Raw genomic sequence first — 20,485 nt, forward strand, 5'->3', positions numbered from 1 at the left:
AGCCCCAGGGAACCCACTCCAAGACCTACAGCCCAGTGGCAGCGTTCTGCACAGGGGAGCTGCTTCCATCACCCCCAGAGAGGAAGCATCGGGACAAATTCAGTGCAGGGGACTCTCCTGAAACAGCTTCTATGACCTCAGGGTGCAGCTGAAAACTTTCTGGGCTTGCCTGTGAAGGGGCAGGGGCTTGCTCCTGTTGCTTGGCCCCAGAAGACCTCAGCTGCCAGAAGGAGAAGAGCTGGCAGTGGAGTAGCTACACCACCCTCCCAGGAACCGCCTGTGCCTGCATAGCCTCTCCTTGCAGCATCAAGGGGCGATGCCAGCAGCACAGACGCCGGCACCAGCTGGTGGCAACGGAGGAGGCCATAAATGTGTCAAAGCCAAAGTCACCTGGGAAGAGCCTGCTGCTTCTTGGCCGACAGCCCAGTCCACGCAACGCCCAGCAAAACGTGCTACAACTTACGCTCCAGTCCACAGTGCTGCGTATCTGCCTCTCCGAGTCACTCCTCAGGGCTAGCGCAGGGTTTGGCTGGGCTACCATGTGCTGGAGGCTGGACTTGGCAATAGCTTTCCTGGAAGACAAAGAAGGGCTGGCTATTAGATCGAGGGAGGAGGAATACATGCAAAGCACAACCGGCTTCTGGGATGTACAGTGAGGCTGGAGCAGAAAAGCATCCTCAGGACCAAGCGGCTGGAAGTGAGGTGAATCTCCAGCACTGCCAGCTGAGGAGTACCTGCTCCTGTGAGGCAGCCTCGTGGGACGAAGAGGTGCTGGCCACATTGCCAGCGGCTCAGCTAAAGACACCCTGCACCCAGCAAAAGGCACAGCCTGAGCCTGCTGGGTCAGAGCCCTGGGGGATTACAGGTCCATTGGAAAACAGCCTGGGACGCTCCACCGGGCTGTGGTGGTGTAACCCAGAGCCCTTGCCCCACACCGGCTCCCCGCAGCTCTCCCACACCAAGGCACCTCAGAGCCTGGGGCATTTCTGGGGACCAGTACAACTGCCTGGAAAAAAAGCAGCTAGTTTTTGGGGGCTAACCCAGATGTGCTACAGTGGAGGAAAGGAGCAGCAGAGCCAACCAGCCGGAGAACACGTGCACCTCCAGCCCACAACCAGGCTTGCCCCCTCCCTCCAGCCCCGGGCTGTCAGTAGGGGATGCCCACAAGCCCCAGGGGGCTGCACTGACAGGTAGCACTGGTCCGAGTGGGAGATGCTCAAGGGATGCAAGCAGCACTGCAAGACACCAATGGCAGCTGGGGCCAACATCACCAAGCCCCTTCCCTCCCTCCCTGCTGAGCCTGGGCCTGCACCCAGGCTCCCCCCCCCGCCGAGGCATCGCCCGCTCGCACGCCGCCAGCATACATACAGCAGCCGGGGGCTCCAGCCATCCGGGGCGGTGTGGCGGGTGGGCTCCGGACCCAGGCACTCAGGGAGGGTGGCAGAGGGGCACCCAGCTCCGGCCGCCCCCGTGCAGCGCTGGGCCAGCAGCCGTGGGTGGCCAGAGGGGAGCAGCCCGGGCCGGGGGACATCGCTGGAGCGTCGGCGCTGGCTGAGACGGCGGTAGTGGCCCGGCAAGCCGTAGGTGGCCCGGCCACACATGAACTCGGTGGGCAGGCGGTGGGATGAGGCACGCCGCAGGCAGCGGGGGCCCCTTGACAGCAGCCCAGCCTGGAGCGGCCGCAGCCAGGGCAGCATGGGCAGCCACCTCTCCTCTGCCCGCCACCCGTGCCGGCCCTGCTCCGCTCCCACCGATGCGCCAATGCCATCGTCATCCTCCGGAGACTCAGATCTGGAGCTGTCGGTGTGGGGCACCCTGTCCCCCCCCTCTCCAGTAGGGATGAGGCTGGCCAGGAGGATGGATGGACCCACCAGCTGGGCATCGATGGCTCGCACCCGGCCCCCGCGCTTCATCTGCACGGCGAACCGGGGGCTGAGGCAGGGCGGCGTGGTGCTGGAGCGACGGCGGGGGCCAGCGCGCTGGGGCAGCCCCAAGCAGGAGAGGGCTGGCAGCGGGGTGCCCGAGCCACGGCGGCGCTGGGCCAGCGAGGCGGAGGGCAGCCCTGCCTGGGAACGTCGTCTGGCCTTGCTCGCGGGCACAGCCACAGCGCTGCCACGCCGCGGCCCCTTCCTCCCAAAGTGCCACCTAAAAAAGGTGTCCATCGTACCCGGACGGTGGCTGTTAACACAGAGACCAGGAATTAAATAGGCCCCCCTGTGAGTTCCCGGGTGTGGGGACATCAGGGGACGGAGGGCAGGAGCAGGGGACATGGCGATGCCACCCTGGGCATGCAGCAGGGCTGGGACCCTCTTGCTGGGCAGACGCACTGCTGGGGCTCCTACTCCCCGAGTTTCATGGCTCAGCCCAGGGCGCTGCGATGGCAGGGCAGGTGTCACTGCCTGGCCGGGACCCTCGGCACCCCCTGCTCGCTGCTGTGGGATCGGCAGAGCCCCTGCACCCCGAGGTGCCAACCCGCCCCAGTGACTTACTCTCCTGGCGCTGGTCCACCTGGTTTCCCCACGGGAACCACTATGGCTAAGCACCAGCCCTACCAAATCTGCGGCAAATTGAAACTGAGCCCTTGCGAATCTTAAAGCAGAAAACCAACCAGGCGAGGAAAAGCCGGGCAGGAAGATTTGGTAGCAGCCGGCTGGAAGAGGTGGAGGCTGGCAGAGCTGGAGTAGCGCAGAGGAAAGCTAGGAAAATCATCCCACTCGCCCTGCGCAAAACTTCCCTCTCCTGGTGGAAAGAGCTTCACCGGGGCTCTCGAGCTTTCCCTGCCCAGCCCTCCGAGCTTGGCAGGCTGCCGGCGTGCTGCAGCAGTCCTTGGAAAGCCCTGGGTCACAGGTGGAAGGTGCTGCAGCAGTTTCAGCGCTGGCGGCTCGGCATGCAAAGGCTGGAGCGGAAGGAGCTGAATCTGGCTAGCTCCAGCGGCCCCCTCCCCAGAGCTAGTGCTTTGCTTCCCACCCTCCAGCCACTGCCTCTCTTCAGCCGCTAAATGGAGAGGATTTATTCGAGGGCAACTCATAAAAAAAAAAAACAAAACCAACCACCAAGACCTACAGCTTGTAGAAACAAACTCCTGGCTCTTCAACTGCTCCCAAGACTCTGGATCACGGCAGCCTGCAGGCACACACCACCATCGCTCTCAACAATTGCCACGCCGTATGAGGCAGCTCCTCTAGTCACCAACGAGGGTACGGGCGCGCTGCTCAGCACCGTGGCATCTGCTCCGCTTGCTTCTGCCTTCCTCCCTCCTCACGTGCTTTTATGCACTTGCTTGCAAGTCAGCAATACCAAAGGACCTTCAGGAGAACGCCCTGGCCCAAACCCCCACTGCCCCGAGGGCCACACAAACAGACAAATTTCTCAGAAGCTTCCCTTTTTGTTTGGGAAATGCATGTCAGATGGGACATATGTCTTATTTTCTAGGCTGTCAACTGGAGCTTCTGCTTAGTGCTTGTAGCACAAGCAACCCATTGGGCTGTACCTCTATTGATTTTCAATGAGTACAAAGCTAAGTTTGTATTTTTAGAGAAAGCCAGGCTTGGCTTGATCTCCTCCAGCCTGGTAGGCAAGGAGGCCAGTTCTTCAGATTCCACAGTCTCAGCACCATGCCTGTACTCGGTACCATAGCACAAGGAGGGAAGGCAGGACAGCAACGCCCTCCAGAAAGCAGCATCAGGGCAGCTAAAGCCTGGTTGAACTGAAAGCAAAACCAAAGTGCCACCTCTCCAGAGGGATTTCTCAAGTCCCACCACAGCAAGCAATGCACTCGGTCACCGGCAGGTTAACTGTCACACCAGTGAGGTCCGTGCAGCTTTGCTGAGGGCAAAAGCATGTTTTGCTGATCACCTTGCTTCCAGCCTGTCCCCAACACGGCAGCCCTCCGTCCCTGTCCCTTCTCCCCATTGCCTGCAGGGTGATGCACAGTAAATTGCATCACCACCAGCAGGTGTTAAAAACTGTCTGAACGAATAAAACATCTTAAAAAAAACCAGGGAGAGAAGGTTGCCTGGGTGTAGCATGCTGCAGCAGATGTACTGCCCAGTACATTCTGAATGAGCTGAGTCGATGCTCCCTCCTGCCCCAGATATTCCAGTAGCACGAAGCTGCTGTGGTGCTTGCTGAGCTGCTGCTACGGGCAGGAAGATCTCTCAAGACAGCTTCCTTCCTTTTTGCACCACAGTCTTGCAAGGAAATCTGCTAGAACAACCTTGGCTTGACATTTATGTTTGGGTACTAGCTGATTATGGCCCTTTTTTATCTTCAGGACTGTCTGCAAGTAGCACATGGACTCACACTCTGGCCACCAGTGGTGAAGGTTATTAGCAGGCAATCATCTGAGAACCCACAACAGCAGCACGTGGTAGCACAGATGTGATGGGTGAAGATATCCCCTTCCCTCGCAACCTACTTCCAACCCCAGATCCAAAGGGTGTATCACGGGTGCCGAGAGCTACCGCTGGCGGAGCAGAGGGACACACTGCCGGGGTGCCAGCAGAGCTGCATGCAGAGCAGCCGGGGAACCACGCTCTGGGCGGAGAGGAGCCAAGCCCTGGCAGCCCCTGGCCTGGCAGCAGAACATCTCTGGGATCTCCACTCTTTGCTGCCGAGACCGAGAGCTGTCCCCTGTGCCTGCCCTGCAGCCTGCGTGGCTCGGCTTGGCAAGGAGGCCGGGCAGCAGCAGCCTGGCATTTGCAGGGTGGAAGGGAAGGGAAGTACCGCTGCATGCACTAGAATATCAACTCTACTTACCAGCAGCTACACACTATCATTTCCATCTCCTTCCGTGAACGAGGAAGGAGACAGCAGCTCTGATCTGCTCATGATCTGCAATCAGAGCTCTTGGGAGGTGTTTTTTTCATAACCAGACCCCTCGGAGCTCTCAGCCTCCTACGCTCCCTGCCTGGCATCAGTGGGCAGAGACGCTGCTGAAGCGGGAGCGTGTTCCCGAGTGCAGGCAGGCAGCGGTGCTCTCCTCCAGAACTGGGGACCGAGAGAGATGCTGCTCCCGGGGCACTCAGAGCAAGCTGCAGCCTCTGACCCTGAAGACAGAGTTAACCTTGGCAGCAGGATCTAAATGCCCTTGGAAAGTCAAGAGAGGGATCGTAAGAGGAAAAATGCACATCTTGTAACTTCAGTGGATGCAGAGCTCATGGATCGGTTGATCCATGATCGGGGAGATCCTGCTCTCTGGACAGCCGGCAGCCAGCCCTCCTGTGGCGGTGGTGGCTCCAAAACCAGACAGGCTGAACCCTGGGCCTAAACACACAGTGTCCCTCAAGGCACAGGCTCTGCCCACCTCAGGAGGAGCATCTTGATACTCAGCTCCATCATTCTGCCTTGCTTCACTAGCCTCAAAAAAACTCCCAAGTACCATACTGGACAGGCCCCCTGTGCCCCTAGACATGTAGAGGGATGCCGTGCCATATGCCTGCTTGGCTCTTCCTCTACGTTATTATTCTCTCTGTCCCGCCAGCAGCCTGGTCTACTCCTGCCCAGAAGCAAGAGAGATCCCAGGTTACCCTCACACAGTGCCAAATCTGGCACCCCTCCCCTGGCACCAAGGGTGGCAAGGGGACCCTACTGCAGGACACCGCCAGCAGCACAATGCACACGCCTTGAGCCCTAGAAAAGTCTGGACCTGAAAAACACCATCAGCTCCTCCTGACCTTTCAGCAAACCTCCAGCTAGTCGGCTGGAAAGCATTTTTTCCAACCACGGGGCTACAGCAAGGGAAATGAGCCCAAGAGCTTCAGCCTGCTCCGTGACGAGCACCCATCCTGATGGCAGCTGGCTGCGCTGCAGCGTCCCGGCTCGCTGCGGGTGCCAGGGAGCTGCTGCGGCACCAGAGCTGGCAGCATGCAAGCAGGAGCTCGTTTCAGCTTACAAGCTGTCTTCCCTTGGCAAGGACGCTTGACTTGCACAGCTCAACCACATGGAAAGTGTAAGTGTTATTAATAGCCACCCTTGCATGGCACCAAGATCTCCTAGGCTTCTGCCTTTCTGTCTCCTCCCTGCCAGGACAGCGGAGGGACAAAAGCCCCGGAGCCCATCCAGGGAGCTGCTGCTCATCCCCACCCTGCTGACATACCACCACTTGCCTTCAGCCTCGGCTTCCATCCCACGCTTCAGCGTTACGACACTCCCATCTTTCCAGGCATGCCGCTGTCCCCACACCGCTCCTGCCGAGATCCTGTTCCTGCTCACCCATCCTGCTCCCAGGTGTTGGTCACTGACCTCTCCTCTCCCTCTGCCCCCCGGGCCAGCCCCCCTCCCCCCCGCCATGCGCTACGAGGAGCAGCCTGCCCAGAAGAGGTGTGCTGAGGAAGGTGTCCCTGCACCAGACGGGGAAGGGAGCACGCTGGTCAAGATGTGGTACAGCCCTCAGGGTTTTGGTTGCAGTGAGGTGAGCCGTGATCAGCGAGTTCCCAAACTGCTCAGTTTGTTTCCACCTCAAAATTTCCAGCCCAGCTGTAACCTCTCCTACATCACGCAAATAAACCAGAGTCAGGAGCTGCCCCGTGCCAGGTCCAGCACCAGCAGGGAGATGCGGCTCCCCCTCGCACGTGAGCAGGGAGGCTCCATCTAAACCACGAGCTTTTCAAAGCATCGTGAGGGGCTGCTCTCACCTTCTATTTTAGGATTCATTCATTTGATCTACTGCAACAAGTGGCACCGCCTACAGAGGCCACAGCACCTCGCTCCCAGGCTCCCGAGCTGCAAGAGCATGACATTCCCAGGGCAAACCGCGGCCAAGGACATCCTCAATTGCACTGTCACCCTCATACTGCGGAGGAGGAGATTACTGCCGCAACCTTAAAGTTGCCTCTCCAGGCTGCAAAAGGCAGCTCCCAGCCCTTGCAGGGTGCTCAAGAGGGGACATGTCCCCTCCACCTATCTCTCAGTGAGCCCCGGCTTTGATCCAGAGCACCTCAGACCTCCCTCCTAGTGAGAAAGCAAGGCAAGGGCTTAGAAACCAGCCGGTGGCCACAGGCACGCAGCTGCAGAGGACCTCCTCCTCATCCAGAGGTCTGCACGTGTGGCCGCAGCGCTGTGCTCTGCCGGGAGCCCCTGCCAAGGCTACTGGGTGTTACTGGGCACTTCGCCTGACCAGCCTGGAGGCCCCAGGACAGCAGTGCTTCACGAGGGATGGGCAGCTATGTCAGCGTGGCCTTTCTGTACCCATCCTGCACGTGGCCGAGCAAGAGCACGGCTCACAGCCGCCTGCTCCCACCACAGACACCCCTGCTCCAGGCGTTGCAGCAGTGCCAGCACTGCGGCCCCGGCCCAAACACCCGGCAGACCCCAGACATGAAAGGGCAATGGGCTATCTGCACAAGATGGCCAGAAGCAAAACTTGCCCACGTGCTTTATTTCAGGGGCAGGACTTCCCTGGCACAGCCCAGCTGGCAGCCCCAGCTCCACAGCACCGGTTCAGCATCACCGCTGACTGCCACTGCCCCGGGCTGGGCACCACACGCTCTGCATCAGGGATGACACACAGCCACTGACTTGAACCCCCCACCATCTTCTGGCTATTCACACCCTGTCAGGAGTTGAAGACACCACAGGGAGGACGATGCAGCCTCTAAGCCACCTTCTTTGAACAAGCAAGGCAGGAGGATGGACACAGCACCAGGGACCACCGGCACCTGCCTTGCAGGGGGGTTGTAGGCAAGGCAAGGGAACAAAACACCATGTCTTTGCAGCTTGTCACAAGAAACTCCTCGAGGGGCAAAGCCAGGTGGAAGGACCTGCCCAAGGCCACACAGTGACCCGAGCATGGTCCCCACTGCCTCGCACTGCCCCAGGCCAGGCAAGGCAAAAGCGATCAGTCATCCCAGCCTCACGCCCAGCCCTTCTTAAGAAAACGCTCTCAGGCTGGGTTTGCTGGGAAGAGCAGGGGCTGGGAGCAGAAGGGCCTGAGAATTTTTTTGGTTTTTTTTACAGTTTCTAGCATAACCCCAACATCCTTCTAGTGGCAGCTCCACCCTGCCTCTCCCCACGCTCTGCATGATGCCCTGGTGTCACCTCCCCTTCATCACCTTCTCCGGCTGAACCCGAGATGTGCTCTAAGGCACTTCTGCCAGACGAGCTCAGAGCCTCCACTGACACTTCATAAAGTCAAGTTTGCCAGCCCTAAGGCTCAGAGTAACGTTCCCATTACAACAATATGATTTCCTTCCCAAACTCCATGGAAGACAGTGTTTTGCCTTAATTTAAAGCCATCTCCTTGGAGGTTCCTGGGCTGACTCTGGGCGTTCATATCCCTTGACAATTTTCCACCATCATAACATTATGAAGTTTATTTGCCACTACAGTAAATAATCTGCCTCCTGGTTATCAAGAAACCTGACAGCACTGATTTAAACAATCTGTCACTGTTTGGCTGGGAAGCCAAACAGCACGACCGACAGCCTCGGGCAGCGAATTAACCAGAGATGAAAGGCAGAGGGTGAGCCCCCACCATCAGCGGGTGAGCCCCCAGCATCAGCGTGTGGGGCTGCGGCAGAGCAGGGGTCAGGGGAGAGGCCGTCCATGCACTTTCTATTTTGGTCCCATCAGCAGGACCAGCGACACAGGCTGGGAAAGATTTTAAGAGTTTCTTTTCTCTGAGCTCCCTTTGCAGAGCAACGTGCATGAAGCAAAGCGGCAGGGGTGCTCGGCAGGGTGCCCAGCCCGCGGTTTCTTTAGCAGATTCCCACCATCCTCCCCAGGGCTGGTCCCCTCCTTTAGTTCGCACAGCTCCATGCCTGCCACAGAGGAGGGACACAAGGGATGTGCTATTTAAAGGTAGGTCAGTCCTGCAGCCCAGCTGTCTGATCCAAACTCCTCGAGCAGCCCCAGAGTTTTCCCCCAGCAGGCAGGGACAACGTCCTGGCACAGGGATGACATCCCAGCATGGTGCTGCTCCGGGCAGGCCAACACAGAGCATCTGCCCGGGGCAGCAGCCCCAGGGAGGAGGTGCCGAACCTGGTGTAAAGATAAAAGCTGCAGCGTGGCAGATGCAGAGCAGAGGCAGTGATGGCTGGGCTGGGGGGAGTCCCTGCACCTCCCGAAGCAAAGCCAAGAGAGCCTCAGGTGCTCAGCCACAGGCACTGATAACGGAAGATGGGAGCCCATGGCAGGGATCTGGAAGGGCATCCCACTGCTCCCAGCAGAAGCAGGGAACCTCATTGCCACCAGCACCAGAGGAGATGCCAGAAGCCCTCCAGTCTGTCCTGCTTCCCTAAGCTACCCCAGGCCAAGCGGCTGGGCTCCAGGGGTGCCGGGGCACAGGCTGACTGCCCACGCCGCCGCCCTCCGCACCTGCGGATTTCCCGCTGCCACCCACGTGCCATACGGCCCGGCAGGCTGCAGCCAGCATCACAAGAGTGGACCGGGCAGCTGGAAATGCACCTCTGGCAGGGGGACAGACCCCAGGGAAGCACCAGGGTGGCTGCGGTCCGCGAGTCCCCGCCTCAGCCCCAGGGACCGCTCGTAGCCCCTCGCCAGCCCCTGGCAGCAAACACGACTCGAGAGGGAAGGCTAAGGGTCTTGGAGATGACCGCAGGGTCCGCTCCCCCCTGCCCTTCCCCAGCGGGATGGGACTGGGAGCTGCTCAGACCACAGCCCCCACCAAAGGGCTGGCTCCCCCCCGGCCCCCTCCCACCCTCGGCACAAACAAAAGCAGCAAAGGTGGGGGACGAGGAGGAAGAGGAGAGAAGGGGCGAGCGTGGGGAGAAGCCCCCGTGACCTGATCTGGCGCGGCGCGGGGGTCCCCGTGGGTGCCGAGCGGGCGGTGGTGGCCGTGCGGCGGCGGTGAGCCAGCCCTCCCCAACCAAGTCCTAGTTTGGAGAGCGAGCGCTGGCTTCTCCCTCCGCCTCCTCCCCGCGCTGCAAACCCTGTCAGCGCTTGTTAAAATAACCAACTGCACTTCCTCCGCCAGCAGCCCCAAGGCCGGCTCGGCCCCGGCTGGAGGCGCATGCACCGGCAAGGGCCCGGACAGAGAGGGGTGCTCCCCCAGCACCCCGCTGCCCTCCGAGCACCCAGCTACAGCCAGGCCATGCCACCGCTGCCCAAGGAGCGGCAAAAGGAGGAACCCGCCTCGGAGGGGATCCTGTCCCACTGCCTTGGGACCCGAGAACGAGGTTTGCATGGCGGAGGAGAGCCGAGCTGCGGCTGCGGGGTGCCTGTGCCCATGCCCAGCTTTCTCCTGAGTTATGGACGGTGGCTGGGCAGCCTCCGCACTCGGAGCTTTTTACCTCCCCTTGCTGCTGCAAACCCCGCCACGGGACCTCCCACCGCCGGGCTGTGGATTTCCCCATGACGCTCTGCCGCTCTCCGGGTCCCCGCCACCCCCAGGGACGGCCAAACACAACCCGGCTCCCTTCTGGGGCTACGGCACCCATCTCCACCCTGGCCTTCGCAGAGCGGGGAAGTGGGGGTCAGCGGCCGGCCAGCTCGCTCCCCGGTGCCTGCATGGTGTGAGTCACCAGCTATTGTTATTTCGGTCATTTACCCGATGGGACAGCCACACACGTGGCTGTGGTGAGTCAGCATGGCCAGCCGCAGCTGGGACCTTGTCCTTTCACACCCTGCCGCCTCCTGCCTGCCCCTGCCCCTCGCCTTTGCAAGCTCAAACTAGACAGGGAGCTCCCCTCCTCCGCGTGCTTGGACCGTGCCCAGCGCTCCTGGGGGCCTGGGGGGAGGCACAGCAGAAGGATCAGAACAGAACAGGCGGGAGGTGGCTGCCAGCATGGCGAAGGCGCCGGCTGCCTTCCCCGATGGGTATCTCTGAAAATGCTTCACAGGAAACCATTAACCAGATGGGAGCCATGCCCAAAGGCTGCGCCACCGCCGCTGCCGCCTCTGTCACGGCAGAAGCAGCAAGTGGCCTTTGCGAAGCAGCAGGCGAGGACACGTGAGCAAACCTCTCCGCTGCCGGAGCTGCTGCGGGGATTGCGCTCGGCCCTTTCTGCACAGCACCCGAGGGGAAGGGGAGCTGGAGATGCCCAGGGGAGATGCTCACCCCTGCTCAGCCCTCTCCCCTCAAACCCAGCAGCTGCTGAAGGATGGAGGGCTCTGTCCCTTTCCCTACACAGGGTACGGGTCCTTCGGACTTCCCAGTACCAGGAAAGGGCCCGCTGCCACTGGCAGCTGAACAAGTCCCAGTGCCCTCGCAGCCCCAGGGCAGCCAAACTGCTGTAGAATCATTTAGGTTAGAAAAGACCCTTAAGATCATCAAGTCCAACCATTAACCCAAGACTGCCAAGTCCAGCACGACAGCACGTTCCATCTGTGACCACAGGAGGAGGAGAAGCTGTGGAGGGGTCCCTAGAACAGCCCCAATCCATCGCTATTAAGACGCGGTTGCTGAGGCTGGCAGGATGTTTTATCAAAGAGGACATTAAAATGCTGTAACTGGCTGCTCATCCAAAGCAAAGAAGGCTGGTAAGAGATACATGCTGTTCCTCCCCAGCCCCATCTCCAGCTTATCATAGAATCACAGCATGGTTTGGGCTGGAAGGGACCTTAAAGACCATCCAGTTCCCACCCCCCGCCACGGGCAGGGACACCTCCCACCAGCCCGGGTTGCTCCAAGCCCCATCCAGCCTGGCCTGGAACACTGCCAGGGAAGTGTCCAAGCTTCCAGTTTCTCTCCAGCTGCCCCATGCCCACCCTGTTCTCCCAGTCCCCCACGGTTTATGCACAGCAGAGACCCCTACTGACACCGCCTGCTGCTCCTCACCACCCCCTGCCCCCCTTCTGGGCCAGCATGACCTAGACTTGCCAACAGAAATGGCCCAGAGGGATGCCCAGGGCTAAGTCTAGCTGGCCCCAAAATCCCTTCCAAGTCAAGCAGACCAGCAAGAGACCAGGTCACCAGTTCTCCGAGTCCCTTTCCCTGGAGGCAGCAGGAGTGGGAAGCCCAACAGCCCTTTCCTCAAGCCAGCCAGGCATCCTGCTGCTCTTCTCCTCCTTCCCCCCATGACTTCCTAAGACCACCTTGCAGGGTGAGGGCAAACACGCACAGATGAACGGGCGGTGGGGGAGACCTCCAGCTCCCCACGCTGCTGTCACAGGTTTCAGCCTGCCGTGCTCAAGCAGAAACCACTGCTCCGAGCCGAGGGGCTCCCCCGCCCCATGTAGCCCTGAGCAGGGCTTCCCAAGCCCGGAGACCCTGGTCGCATGCAGCTGAAACCGCCCCCCGTAAGCAGCAGCCCCTGCAGGTGTCTGCAAGGAAGGGACTGCTCAGCACCCCCAAGAAACCCCCGAGATCACCCCCCACCGCAATGCCTGAGGCTAAGACAGGAAAGACACCTCCTGTTTCTGCATCCCGAGCTTCATCATGACCTCGTGACTAAGCAAAGCACATGCCAACTTGCCACCAGAAAGGCATTTGTTGGTTTAACTGTGACCCTGTTACTGATATCAGGTCTAATCTTTGGTTTCACTTTTTCACCTCCTGGCAGTGACCTACCCAGTCTTTTTCTCTCCCACCCCATGTCAAAATTAAAGTAACTCCTTTTAACAATGTTAAATCTATTACTCCTTGGCCTTGCTAAATGTCAGCTTGTCCCTCTGCTGCTAACGGAGGGCAGGAGGAAGAATTGATTTTTTTTCTCCTCCACCCTTTTAGTTCTAAGCACCCTCCGTGTATCTGCCCTCACGCGCTTCCTTTTCTTCTCCCATCCCAATGCCCCCACGGCTGCCAGCTTCTCCAGCGGGCTCTTTTCTGCCGCCATCCTTTGGAGGGGAGATCCCAGGGGAAGAGGTGCTGCCGGTGCAGACAGCAGCCCGCTCTCCACCTTCCCAGCATGGGCTAGCGCTTCAGAGGGCAGGAGCGCAGGGCTGCCTCGCTCTGCTCCCCGAGCTTCCCCGCTCCTGCTCCCACCGGCTGACACCGGCCACTCTGGAGACCACCGGAGCAGGGGAGCAATGCAGGCTCCAGGTACAGAGGCCGGCGGGTGCCGCTGCGCAGCTCCGAGTGCTACCGGGACACGCAAGCCCACGCAGCGGCGAGCTGGCTATCAGCTGCCTTGGCTGCAGGTTTGCTTCTGAGCATCAGCCAGCCCGCAGCAGCGGCCGACAAGCTTACACCAGCAAACTCACCAGCCACTTCACCCGCGGCAGGGGAAAAAAAACAAACCCGTGCAGATGCTTTGCAAAGAGAGGAAAGCAAAACCAGGAGACAAGGCCAGCGACCCTGCAGAGGGGCTGTGCAACAGCACCCAGCTGAAGCGAGCCCCGGGGAAAGGCCGGGGGTGCAGAGCAGAGCGCCCGTGCCCTGTGGCATTCAACCCACGTGTGCTGAGCCTCGCCAAAACCCACCGCCGCCCCACCACGGGCACGAACCCGCCACACTGCCTCTCGCCCCTAACACCTCCAACCACGGCGCTCCCGAGGTCACCCAAGCAGGGAACCGGGAAGGTCCGGGTGCCACGCGGCCGGGGCGAAGGCAGCGACACGGTTTAGCAGAAGCGAGGAAGCAGCAGCCCCCAGCCGGGGCTCTTCGCGCCGCGCTCGCACAAGCGCAGCCAAGTCCTGACCGCACCGATGCGCTGCCCCACACAGCCCATGGCGTGGGGAGCCTGCGCCGAAGCCCGGACACCTCCACACCTCCTCGGGAGCCCCCAGCACCATGGCCAGCCTCGGTACCAGCTCCCACACAGCAGCTATACCCCAGCAATGGTGACCACCCCTCGAGGCCCTGGTTTCCCACCCTGTCTGCAGCCCCAGCCCCACTGAACACCAGGTTGCTTTGGCCACTTGGCTAAGCCACCCCTTCAGTGTTGTCATCTTAGTCTTCAAAGCGCACAGCATGCACAGGTGCGATGGCTAGGATGGGAAGGAGCAAGTCCTCAGCTGACCTTCACCCCAAGCACCAGCCAAATGAGGGCTGATGAAAGTCTGTCAGCGAGCTGCCCTCTAGGTCAGGGTTAGTGACACAGGCAGCAGGCAGGCAGCCCAGCCTCCGGCCGCCTCGGTTAGTGCAGACACAGAAGGGTGACATGGGGCGAGACGTGGGTGGGAGGGAGGAGAGCTCTTGAGCAGAAACGTTGCAGCAGCTGCTGGGACTGCACAGCCTGTGCAAGCCAATAAAAATACCACATACTTATACACCGCCGGCCGGTGCTTTATCCTCCTGGATCCCCATCGGCCGGGCTGGCTGCCCTGGAGACAAGGGAAGACACCTTTGTGGGGCAGGTGGAGTCTAGGGACACAAAGAGAGTGGTCAGCAAGCCCTCCCCATAAACACACCTGGCCGCCCAGCACATGGCACCATCCTCCCCCTCCATGGCTTTGCTGCCCCAGTGCCATCCCCCTCCAGCCCATGCTCTCGGTGTTTGCAGACCCTGGGGCCCCAACGGCACCCATGCCACTGCTGCCATCAGCCGTGGAGGCGAATGCCGGCAACGTGCCCACAGAGCTGGGGTCAGCAAGGCCGGTTCAGAGCCAGCCAGCGAACATCAAGCACCGCACTCAGGCTTCTGGGATACTAACCCAGCCCAGTCCAGAGTCACCTCAAGCCCGACCCAGCTGGCTGCAAGAGCCTAAGGGTGCCCGGGCCCTGCGCTTCCATGGGGCACACAACTTGGGAATGGGGCAAGCTTGGCACAGAGAGGGAGCCCTGTTTCCCTCCCTCCTCTCTTGCGCCAGCTGGGCTCCTGGCAGCCTACACCTTGACCGCTGGCTCTAGGCATGGATTTGACTTTCAAATAAATCGTGAGGGCACTTGCCAAGCCTTGCATGGAGGAGCACTGTTTGGGCAGGGCAGGGCGGCTCACTGCTCCCAACCCTCCGGCCCCCGTGCACGGGCACTGAGCCCTGGGAGCCCCGACCCACCGCCAGCCAGGGAGCAAAGCTCCCCGTGATCCAGCGCAGAAGGGGAGCACCTTTCTTGGGGCCCCTCCAACATCTGCCCCCACTGCGTCTGTTTCCTCCAGCGTCCAAACAACAAAAAAACTTGTGGGCAGGGGTCCGCATCTCCTGGCCCCAGGCCAGAGGACGTACTGGGGAGCGGGATGCCTCCAACCATGCACCCCAGCAGCTCGCACAGGACAGGAACCCTGCCACCTCTTAATCCCACCATCTGCCAGCCTCCAATGGGTGCAAAATCCCCGCAGAAAACATCTCCCCCTCTCCCCCCCTACAGCTACTCCTGCCACCACATTTCAGCAACAGCAGCTGCCGGGCGCCTGCTGCCAGTGCCCCACGCCACACTCCCTTGGGTGGTGACCTCAGGCTTGGGCTGTAAGAGGCTTAGCCCTGGATCCAAAAGGCTCCCGGCTGGGGCTGGGGCAGCAAGACAGGATGAGATACAGATAATCTGATTGAGAGGCAACTTTCACACGGAGGGGCCGGCACGTGGCTGGCTGCACAGCCCCCCCACTCCCCCTCTGCGCTGGGAGCTTGGGAGGAGGCTCCGAGCTGTCTTAGGTACTTCTGCCCCACGACTCTCCATCCTCATCCCCGCTGCCCAGCCCTGCCCCAGAGAGGAGGTGGGACCCCCAGCTTGGGGGGAGGGGGCAGGCCCCCCGCTCTGTGGCCCCAGATCCACACCTGGGCTGCCAACGGTAAGTGAGGGATGGGCTGTTCCGGCACCCACGTTTCCTGTGGGAGCCGAACTGTGCCAAAATGAGGGGAAACCCCTCGGCGACAAGCCTCTTCGTTAGCTGCCCTGGCTTCCTGGGACAGCCAGCCAGCAGCGACACGTGACTTTCTACAAAGCCACAGCGTGTTTGGGTGCTGAGGCTGCTCCCACCCCATGGAGAGCCAGCCAGGCTGCAGCGGGCGAGCAGGGGAAGGGAGAGGGGGTCAGCCATGGAAAGGGCAAACATTCAGCTCCTCCCGGATGGTGCTGAGTGGGATTTTCACAGCCCTCTGGCTGGGAGCCCCAGTGGGGCTGGCAGGCTAAAGCAGCACAGCTAAAGCCTGCCACGAGCCGGCATCCTGCGGTAATGCCAGGGAGCGGAGCAGCACGCGAGGCGCACCCAGGGCATCTCCCACCGACGCAGGGGCACACAGAGGACAGGGAAGCAGCCAAAAGGTGGGACTACCTCCAGCCAGCCTTGTCTTCCCCCCCAAGGGGGGCTCACCTACCGCCCCCCAGCTGCATCTTGGGCAGCATCCCCCAGAGACCGGTCCCCAGCTCCCACCGGTTCCCGCTGGCTGGGCAGGGCTTCTCTGAGCCGAAGGATGCTTAGCTCATTTCCCCGGGCCCTGAATCACGGGGAAATCACAGCCACCAGATGGGCAAAGCTCGGGCAGGCTGTTCCCAGGCGCGGGAGCAATGGCCACAGGTACAAACCGGAATTGGCAGCCTCACCCAGACAGCACAACCTGCCCGGCAGGCAGGGCTGAGGCAGGAGGCACATTAACTTCTGCTGTCTGGGGCAGTGGAGCTTGGGAGAGGTGCTCTGCTGGGGAGAGGTCCTCTGCATTAGTCCCTGCTGCGAGGAGGATGAGTTTCCCCTGGAGGCAGAGCTCACAGTTACAGTTAACAGCCCCGGGCATCAACCCCTGAACCGCAGGCAGGAGGAGAACAGGGATGGGTCTAACACACGTCTGGCACGGGCTGCAGGACTCCACACTGGCCAGGCCAGCACAGCCTCGCTGCTTGCCTGGGCAGAGCTTCACCCGCCACCTGATGTCTTGATGGTGGGGAAGAAAGCCCCCCAGCTCCCAGCGCAGCTAGCTGCTGCTGGGCCTGCAAGTTGCAACAGAAACACAGGGTATATGACTTCTGTAATACTGGAGAGCTGGCCTGGGGAAAGCTCCCGGACTTGGGATTGCAAAGACAGAGCCACTTATTCTCCCTCAAAGCCTGGTGCCAGCTCAGGAACAAGCAGGACAGGTTTCCCCTATTTCCACACCTTGTCAGTGTCACCAAGTCAGTCCTGCACCCGAGTCTCTACCTCCCAGTCTCCAGCAGAAGCCATTTGTCTCCTGCCTGTCCCCTCTTCCAAAAAGGATGGTTTACGGATGGGCCCAAGGGTCAAGGAGCCTCAGCCTGCAGCCCTGGCCCTGCTCCTGAGCTCAGCATCTCAAATTCAGCATCTGTTCACAGGAGCCAGCAAGCAAGCGAGCACGTGGCTGAGAGCTAACAGGAGCTTCAGCTCATGGAGTCACCTGGGAAGAAGAAACCAGAGCTCCACCGAGAAAACAGCTGGAAGGTATATTTAGAGGCTCTGCCAAGTCTCCGGGGAGATTGTCTGCTCCCCAGGCATGGCATCACTACCAGCAAAGGAAATCCTACACTGCATCCCCCACCACCTGCCAGAGCTCAGGTTGCCTTTCATGAGAGCATCCCCCCACTGCCCAGGGCTTGCCTTGTGCTACGAGCACCAGCTCTTAGTCCCCAGGAGGACTCATGCCATCAAACAGCCCCCAAGCTCTCCCCCCTTGCACCAGCCACAGCTCTGCCTCCCCCCTCCCAGCACCATCTCCTTGCAAAGACCCACACTTGCTCCCAGTGCCCCCCTACCCCTCCACTGCCCTTCCCTCCTCTCATCTTTTCTGTTCGAGGGAGGGATGAAGTCTGTCATCCTCCCTCCTCTCAGCCCCCTGAGGAGCTTACAGGGTTTCCTGGAAGGGATGCTCCCACTCCTAAGCGGATTAGAGGTCCTGCCACCTTGCCCAGCACGGGCACACGGTGCCACGGCAGCCCCTGCTCCGGGCTCGGGAGGGCAGCAGGTGCCTGGGGCTGGAGCAGGGACCATGCCAGGGAGGACCCCAGCCCCTGGCAGCCCCTGGGCCCCCTGCGCTTGGATCCTTCCCTGCCCTACCCACGAGCCAGCGGCCACCCCAGCCTTGCTCTGCCAGGAGGCCGTGCCAGCTGCCAGCAGGCATAGCTGCTCCCTGTGCCCAGTGCCTTCTCTTCTCCCCCTGGCAAGATTAAAAGTTCCCGAGCTGCCCCACAGGTCAGGCTCCGAGCAAACACAGCAGCGGGAACAGCTCTCCTGGCACATCCCACCCACCCTGCAAACAAGCCCAGGTTTTGCCACAGGGGACAGCTGGGGACACCCATGGGTGTCACTGGCCCCAGCCTGGCTAATGCCACCCACCACCTGCGAGCCAGATGGCGGGGCACAGGGGCTGGAGGGTTTCAGAGCTCGAGGCATGCCAAATCTGTGAGCACAGAGGAGGATTGCTCAACAGCTAGCTGGCAGCAAGGTGTGTTGTGAAAAAGCTTGTCCTGAGGTAAGCACTGCCAGCACGCAGATCACAAACTTGAGGCTCTTCACCACTGCCCGGCCTCCCCGCAGGGCGCCTGGGGCTCACCCCACCGCGCAGCCCCTCTACCGCACCAGGGCAAAGCGACTCCGAGTGGACTTGCTCAGTGGCCAAGGGCCCGCAGGTTCGAGGGGACGTGGTGGTACCCCCCGCAGAGCGGGAATGGGGAAGGCTGGGCTGCCACCCCAGCGGCACATCTCCCCCAGCTTTCACACAGGCGTGAGCACCAAGCTGCAAGAAAGACGGTGACAAGCAACGTCCCAGAAAGACGTAGGCGGGTGCTCGGCTCAGTTTCTTGAGTGCCGTTTACCCACATGCCGTGCCACCCACAGACCTTCCCTGGGGCAATGGCAGGTGCCCCCAGGCTCACGTGCGAGCTCTGGCACCGCGCCTGCCGAGGGACCACCGCTGAAAACTCGGTCCCACGCTCTCTGCAGGGCAACTGTCCACCAGCTGCCCTGACGGTGGCCGCGCTCCTTGCTCCTGCTGTCCTGCTGTCGCACCAGACCCAGCCATCGCACATACCTCCTCTGAAGGGGGATGAGTTAAAGACCCTAAAGCACACAGGGAAGACCCATCTCGGCATCCCACCCCACACGGGGGAGAGCAAGAAAGCGTCTCTGTCCCCAGCACATGCGCTCCCCCACCCAAGTCACCCCTGGAAAGGGTAAAATAGGCTGTTCACTCCCACCACAAGAAATGGGGTGCCTAGGAAGGAAATTTAATCCTAACTACCTATTATCTGATCAGCCCCAATCTCTTTATCAGCCCAATTAAAAGAATTACCCATCCATGACCCGAATGCACGTATTGTGCACTTGTCTCCATCAGCTCAGGAGCCAATTACTCCGCCCTCCTGTAAGGCAATTACGGGGCACAGAAATAAGCCCGCTTGCAAAGCACAGGGGACTCACGTACCGCCAGAGCTCGGGGACTGGCCCCTCTTTTGCTTCAAACCCCTTGGGGCTCACCTGTCCTGAGGACGAGACAGGCTCTCTTGCCATTCTGTGGACCTGACCCTCGCCTGGCCATGGCTCCCAGTGCCGCTGCAGGCAGAGCCCAACAGCGTGTGCCCACCTCAGGAGACCCCTCTCCTTGAAGCCAGGGGTCTCCCGAGACTCATTGCTGCTAGCGAGCAAGCTCCTGCCTGTTGCCTAAGCTTCCCCTAGACCTGCTTCCCAGCCACCCATGCTCTGGCTAAAGTCAGAATCCAAGGGGGTGCAGATTTCCTCACCGACGGCTGTTGGAAATCATTTGGGGGGTAGGGGCTGGATGTACTCGCTGGAAGAAAGCACAGTGAAGCCTTCCCCCCACTTCCCATCCGAGGCGAAACACTGCCCCCTGCTCCAACACTTTGGTGGGCACAAATTCGGTGGCATGCAGCCAATTATCCGGCATGGCTTCCCACTGAGCCCACCTCCCATGGGAGCCCCTTCCTCCGAGGGAATCTCCCTCCACTCCCCTGCAGCTCCAGATGCCGCATTCCTCACCCCAAATCAGAGGGAACCGGGTCCCTTCCATCAGCAGAAGAGCAAGAGAAGCATCCAAACCACCCGAGGGGCATTCCCAGCTGTCCGGTGGGCACGCTGGCCCCTCCACCGCCTGCCCACCCTGCTTTGCCACTCCGTCCATGCTGCAGGAGGTTTTCTGTACGTGGAGAACATCCCTGAGTGTAGGCTCTGATGCACATTGTGGTAAGGGCAGCCCTGGGAGCCAGAGGGAGATGCTCTGCAGTATTGGGGATGAGCCAGAGACCACCAGGCAGCCACTGCCAGCAGCTCTGGGACCAGAGCAGAGAAGAGCATCACCCCATGCTGGAGTGACCCTGCAAGCCTCCCCTTCCCAGCTCCAGCCTGGCTACTGAAACTGGGGTCTTTCCCCTCCACCCAGCACTCCGGAGCATCGCAGCCCCCCCCATACACCAAAACTGATGATAAGCTGCAGCAAGTTCAGCACAGGGCTACTGAGACGAGACAGTCGGGGGCAGGAGATACCAGGTACAAGGAGATGCTGAGATAACAGGGGTGAAGGGGGAATATTATTACCGCCTTCACCTACCTGATGGGAAGGCACAGACCGAGCCAGACGCTACCCAGAGGTACACGGTGACAGACAGCCAGACAACGTGCACAAGCTGCAAGAAGGGAAACTCCGAATACTGGGGAGGGGGGGGGGATTCCCGAGGAGCCAAAGCACAGAGCAGGTGTCCAGGAAGGCTGTACCTTCTCCACTCTGCTGACACTCAAAACTCAACATCAGC

The 20,485-nt window shown here is 60.7% G+C and overlaps 1 protein-coding gene across 3 annotated transcripts in view; it reads right to left on the bottom strand.

Moving 5' to 3' along the window:
* The window catches only part of DGKZ (diacylglycerol kinase zeta), a 46,788-nt gene that overhangs the window by 25,138 nt on the left and 1,165 nt on the right, over positions 1 to 20,485 (bottom strand). For 2 of the 3 annotated variants that reach the window (XM_027804762.2, XM_027804761.2), the window contains exons 1-2: positions 1,369 to 6,252; positions 464 to 572 (exon numbers count right to left, since the gene is read on the bottom strand). In XM_027804762.2, the coding sequence (XP_027660563.2) occupies positions 464 to 572; positions 1,369 to 2,270 (1,011 nt within the window). In that variant the 5' untranslated portion in view covers positions 2,271 to 6,252. Of the gene's footprint in view, positions 1 to 463; positions 573 to 1,368; positions 6,253 to 20,485 lie in introns of those variants that run through there. The other variant, XM_055716045.1, reaches the window with a different exon arrangement.

The sequence above is a fragment of the Falco cherrug genome, chromosome 7, assembly GCF_023634085.1.
Source record: "Falco cherrug isolate bFalChe1 chromosome 7, bFalChe1.pri, whole genome shotgun sequence".
NCBI classification, from domain to species: Eukaryota; Metazoa; Chordata; class Aves; order Falconiformes; family Falconidae; genus Falco; species Falco cherrug.